Source organism: Denticeps clupeoides, chromosome 19 (assembly GCF_900700375.1).
Source record: "Denticeps clupeoides chromosome 19, fDenClu1.1, whole genome shotgun sequence".
Taxonomy (NCBI): Eukaryota; Metazoa; Chordata; class Actinopteri; order Clupeiformes; family Denticipitidae; genus Denticeps; species Denticeps clupeoides.
In genome coordinates this window covers 1702563-1708565 of record NC_041725.1, presented here as the reverse complement: position 1 = coordinate 1708565, position 6003 = coordinate 1702563, and the positions used below count along the sequence as shown (strand labels likewise).

The 6003-nt window shown below is 47.3% G+C and overlaps 1 protein-coding gene across 1 annotated transcript; it reads left to right on the top strand.

Moving 5' to 3' along the window:
* Positions 1-3375: 3375 nt before the first annotated feature.
* phox2a (paired like homeobox 2A) lies at positions 3376-5117 on the top strand. Its single transcript, XM_028962576.1, has 3 exons — positions 3376-3807; positions 4010-4197; positions 4283-5117. The coding sequence occupies exons 1-3, from the start codon at positions 3585-3587 to the stop codon at positions 4667-4669; spliced, it is 798 nt and encodes a 265-aa protein (XP_028818409.1). The 5' UTR covers positions 3376-3584; the 3' UTR covers positions 4670-5117.
* The last annotated feature ends 886 nt before the right edge of the window (positions 5118-6003 follow it).

Here is a 6003-nt window from a genome sequence, read left to right as displayed (position 1 = left end):
AGCTTCATCAGGCCAGAGACGGGCTTCCTGAAGCTCTCTCTCTCTCTCTCGGACATCGGTACGACCGTCTTGTCCACTTTCACTAACGCTATTATTCTTATTAGCACCCCCAGCGCTCTAATCGCGTATTTATCGGCTAATTATCGGCTAATTGACCTTTGGGAAAATGTCTCGGGGCGAATCGGCGGTTCGATCCGGTGACATTTGGCGCGCGGATAACGGGACCGCGTGGCGCGCGGCGGAGACACCGGTCCGGTGTTTGGTCCCCTCTCCTGTCCGTCCGTCTGCGTCTCCTTCTCTTTTCTTCTCTTTTCTTTTTTTTTCCTTCATTAAAAAATCCATCCTGCCTAATTCGGGCCTTGCTGCGGGACAGCTCGCGTGGCAGATTGCGGGCTAATTAGTTTAGCCCGGGCCGTAATTGAATTAAGTTTCCACAGCTCGAGCGCGCGCGGGGCCGCTCCCGCTGATCTAATTAGCGCGTGCGGCCCGGCTGCTCCCTCCCGGCATTCCGCGCGCGGGCGTGCGGGCGTGCGCGCGTCCGAGAGAGCGCAGCGGCGCGCCCGTCCCGGTCCAGCCCGAGTGTCTCCTGGGAACCGGGGAGGGAAAATAATAATATAAAAAAAAAACATCATTTTTTAAAAATGTTTGAACTCTTCTGATTTATATTCCATTACAGGCTGGCGCGGCGCATTCTGGGCCAGAGGAGGCCGGATAATCGCATTTGTATGAAAAGCAGCTCGTCCATTAAGATGCTCCGTGGAGAGAGACGGGGGTTCGGGTTTATTACAGCGTGGGAGTGAAGGAGGTGGCACGCATGCCCACTCCAGACCACGGGGTGGTGACCTCCAGGGACCCTGAATCCCAGAATTCCCAGAATCCCAGACATAGAAACATCTCCAAACCTCCATCATCGGAATAAAATACATTTACAGCGTTTACCCAGAGCGACAGGGACAGTCCCCCTGGAGACACCCAGGGTCGGGGACACGCTGGTTTTATTATTATGAGACATTGGGGGGGTAAACGTCAGCCTATTCCTGACTTGTCCCGGAGTCGAACAGGCAGGGGACAAGTGACAGTGTCTCCTCACTTGCGCTCTTTAATCCGGCGAGCTCGTGTAATCTCGGCGCTTTAAAATTCATGGCGCGATTAGCGGAAACAGTCACGCTAATGAGGGGCGGGGCGCGGGGACGCGGGGGTCCGCCAACCCCCGCGTGATTGACAGGCGGACACTTCAGCGACGCATGCGCGCTGAGGACCGCTGTCACGTCGAACTGTGCAGAAAGAAGCTTGCGTCATTTCACATATTTCAGAATGATGTATGAATTATGCAATATCGGCGTAATGTTTCATGTGGGTTTTAATATGGTTGTTTCGACAATGAGGAAATGATGGACGTTCGATAATAATGTACAAGTTTATCGATCCTTTCGGATGCAATAATGATAACAATAGAGTAATTACTTATTATTTATATTGTTGTTTTCTTATCGATTTCTCTGTCCGGAGGGCTGAACTGCTGGTCAGTAAGTGTGTGTGTGTGTGTGTGTGTGTGTGTGTGTGTGTGTGTTTGGGTGTGTGTGTAGCATCACGTATTACCAGTCAAGTTGATCAATTACACAATATTATCAAACCCCGCTGGTTTTAGGCCCCGATCTCTATAATTAATTAACGCAATTTGTGGTAATTGACGAGTTCTTCTATAACGGTGAGGTTTTACTCATCGCGTCTGATGCCTCTGAGCCCGGTTTTTAATATTTTAATATTAATCTGACCTGCTGTCACATTTGACCGTATGAAGTTATGAAGATCGTACGTGACGGTGGAGGTTTCGCCGCGATGTCGACGGGAATAAAAAGACGCGACATGAATCGTGTCCGATGCCCCGCGAGGGCCCGGTGCCGGTGTGTTTTGTGTGTGTGTGTGTGTGTGAGAGAGAGAGAGAGAGAGAGAGAGAGAGAGAGAAAGAGACCTACAGTCCCAACAGACAGGAACAGAAACGATTTCATTAAAAAGCGCTTTTACGTGACTATTCCATTAAATGTAACACGATGAAGGTAAAAAGGTTTTTATTCGCTGTATCATTCAAATTCACATTCAGGTTTTGTTACGTCTATGTTTCATAAGTTTTTACATTATGCTGTTATTACCCTGTATAGCTATAAAATATGGTTTTAGTTTTCTTCGCGGAGAGAAAAGTGAGTTGACGCCAGTTTTATTTCGTAATTAATTAATGATCACGGACACAGGATTTTGTAGGTCAGATTTTTTGTAATCGAATTTTTTTTGTAATACTGAATAAATGTTGCAAATAAATGTAAGCTAAAAATAACAATATTAATAATTATTAGATATTTGCTGTTAATTAATAAAAATCCTGTCAAATTCATCGAATTGAGAAAAAATGTCACGACACGATTCCCTTCAGGTCCGTCACAGAAGTGTTCAATTTGGGTTGTTTTATGTTGCAATGTTTTAAAAAGTTATATTTCATTCTTACTTGTCATCATTGCATATAGGTGCGTTTACTAAATTAGAATAATATGAATGTATTATAACGGCATCGAACTATTTAGTTTAAATTATCATTTGAATGGCCTGAATCGTTTTTTTTGAAGTAATTAATTATCACAATCTTAAATGCTGCTTTTTTGTCAACATTTCAACACCACGTTAACGCCAATTAGAAACATATCGTGTAATAATTATTATATAATAATTACAATAATAAAAACAAAAATATGAAATATATACACACACACATATATATATAATTACATTTAGCTACTTATTAAAATGTGCGTGTATGTGATTTTTTAGCGCGTCTATACACTAGACACTCTGACGTCACGCCGTCAAAAGACGACGGACGGATTCAAGATTGTGGTGATTATGCATGAACGGGCCGGTTCTTCCGTACAAGCAGTCAAATAAAAATAAGACTTAATTGGCATTTTTCATCTCTGATCTGCATCATCATCCTCATCATCATCCTCGCACTTGTCGCATGTCAGATTAAAACGTGTATTTTATGATATTCTATATTCTGCGACTTTTGTATCGGCTGCAGCAATAACCGATAAACAACTAGAAGCGATCTGTTTCGACATTTTCCACGCCCTTCATTACTCCAATCTGATTAGTTCGTCCAGATGAAATGTCCACGCATGCATGTCCCCGAGTGGGACGACAACGCGTCCTCATCGGAGTTTAATAACATTTAATAACGAGTCCACGCGGGATGCGGCGAAATGGTTAACGGAGCGGGTGGGGGCGGGTGGAGGTGGGAGTGGGAGAGGGAGTGGGAGGCGCAGCTCGCGGCAAACAGAGACATTGTCATGCAAAGAGACCACCGCCTAGGCATTGTCCCCCGGACCGGCGACTTTATTATAAACCGCCCCGCGAGCCGTGCGCCGTCAGACGCGGAGAGACAGACAGACGGACACAGACAGACAGACAGACAGATAGATCGACAGCTAGATAGATAGATCGACAGATAGATAGATCTCGTGCACGCGCATGCCGAGCTGAGCTCGCGCCCAACTCCACTCCGCGCCGCCGCTCCTCTCCTCCGCACCTCCTCCATGTACCAGATGGAGTACTCCTACCTCAACACGTACGACTCGTGCATGGCGGCCATGGAGGCGTCGGCGTACGCGGACTTCAGCCCGTGCAGCCAGGCCAGCGGCTTCCAGTACAACCCCATCCGGACCGGCTTCGGGCCCAACCCGGCGTGCCCGCCCCTCAGCTCGGCCAGCTGCACCCTGGGCGCCCTGCGGGAGCACCAGCCCGCCCCCTACTCCGCAGGTAACACATATCGAAGTCGAAAATTGGTGTAAATTTCAGGTCGATCAAATTGACATATTCAGATGTTAAACGTGTGTAGTTTTCAAAAGATAATAATATTACAATGTATTTATTATTATCATCGGTAATAATATATAACCCATTCAGAGCATCCACTTGACGAATGCGTTTAAAAAGTAACCCGTTTCCATGGCAACCCCAGTCCCCTACAAGTTCTTCTCGGACCCGTCCGGACTGAACGAGAAGCGCAAGCAGCGGCGGATCCGCACCACGTTCACCAGCGCGCAGCTGAAGGAGCTGGAGCGCGTGTTCGCGGAGACCCACTACCCCGACATCTACACCCGGGAGGAGCTGGCGCTCAAGATCGACCTGACGGAGGCGCGGGTGCAGGTGCGCGTCCACGTGGAGGAGGAAGAGGAGGAGGAGGAGGAGGGTTAACGGTATGAATATGAGTCTCTGTGTCTCTCCGCCCCAGGTCTGGTTCCAGAACAGACGCGCCAAGTTCCGGAAGCAGGAGCGCGCCGCCAACTCGAAGGGCGGCCCGGGCGCCAAGGTCCCCTCCGCGGGGAAGAAGTCGGGCGGCTCCTCCTCCGAGGACGACGAGTCCAAGGAGTCGACCTGCAGCCCCACCCCGGACAGCACCGCCGCCCTGGGCAGCCCCGCGGCCGGCAGCCTGAGCCCCAGCCCGGGGTCCGGGTCCCCGGCTCTCCAGCAGGGGCTGAAGGCGCCGGCCTGGGCCGCCCAGGGGCCGGACCTGATGAAGGTGTGGCAGCCCGCAGACAGTATGGCTTCCGGGCCCTTTGCCGGGGTCCTTTCGTCCTTCCACCGGAAACCAAACGCGCTCAAGACAAACCTGTTCTAGAACTGATCTGGGGAGGAAGAGAAGGAGGAGGAGGAGGAGGAGGAAATACTCTTCCTCTTACCGCGGGACCCATTCAAGGCTGTAGGACTCACAGTGTAAAATATTACACAACTCTCATGATAAAACATACTTCCTGAAGATGACATTCTTATGCAGATCCACACAGAGAGAGAGAGAGAGAGAGAGAGAGAGAGAGAACATTTCCTGTTCAGGCCTCCAAAGGCTCCTTTAGTCCTCATTTCAATGTGAATCAGCACAGTGTGGAGATTCAGCAGCAGAAAGCAGAAAGTCACAATCCAATTAGAGCAACTCAGTGTACACACACACACACACAGAGCATTGTTTCTTATTCATACACGGACTCAACACCACACACACACATTTACGAGGATGTAAGTGGTGTAAATGTACTAAACACACTATTTCTGGACATGATCACATGCAGAAACTCACCTCCAATAATTTATTTAAAGAAAGGGAATATGTGGAAAATATATAGGAAACGTTTTTTTGTATGTAACATTAATCAACAAAATCTTTTTTTTATTTTTCAAATAATTATTGACATATTGTACCATGAAAATGATTTGTAAATACTAATATAAATATTGGAAAGTCTTTTTTATTGCTTTAGGATGTTCCAAAGCCTGTGTGTGTTCATCGCATTCAGGCACTTGTGTGTTTTACCTGTAAATGAAATAAAGAAGCATCTAAAGCACGGCTCAGTAATGTTTCTTCTCTGAAAGATATCAGCCTATTAAAATCAACATCGACGTGTTGCACAAATCGTGGACATTAAATTCCTATCGAAGAAACCGCACGATCATCTAGATTAATATTTCTGAACGACAGAGCAATTGTCACATGGTGTTTCAATCTGAACATTTATTACAAAGATCTCAATCCTTTAGAGTGCAGTATTTTTTAAGAAAAATTAACTACTTTTAAGCTGTTGTTGTTTGAGTTAAAGTGATTTGAATTTCATGCAGCACACCGTCACTGTTGCTGTTCTACGCTCTATGGCTTTATGATGGACGCTTGTAGAAAGCTCTAGAAAAGCCTTGTCCCTCATCAGACATTTATCTAGTAATGGCACCTGAAAGTGCTGCGCCTGTGGGAAGCAATGCTGAGTTTGTACAATGCCACCGTCTGCCGCTGCTTGTTTGTTCTCTCCGAGGCGTCCAGACCACCACCAGTCCAACGATGGGACCACCAGAGACTGCTGGCACCACAACCCGGGTCCTGCTGATCCAAAGATGGACTCATTACTCCAGGCATCATCGGAATGGACAATATTAGAAATAATGGACTTCTTACTCCCATGACCCTAGTTA

Bases quoted from the DNA above. Each gene is read 5' to 3' on its own strand.
- phox2a (XM_028962576.1), top strand. From the start codon at position 3,585: ATGTACCAGATGGAGTACTCCTACCTCAACACGTACGACTCGTGCATG. The intron at 3,808-4,009 runs GTAACACATATC...TGGCAACCCCAG, and splicing joins GCCCGCCCCCTACTCCGCAG to TCCCCTACAAGTTCTTCTCG. The intron at 4,198-4,282 runs GTGCGCGTCCAC...TCTCCGCCCCAG, and splicing joins TGACGGAGGCGCGGGTGCAG to GTCTGGTTCCAGAACAGACG.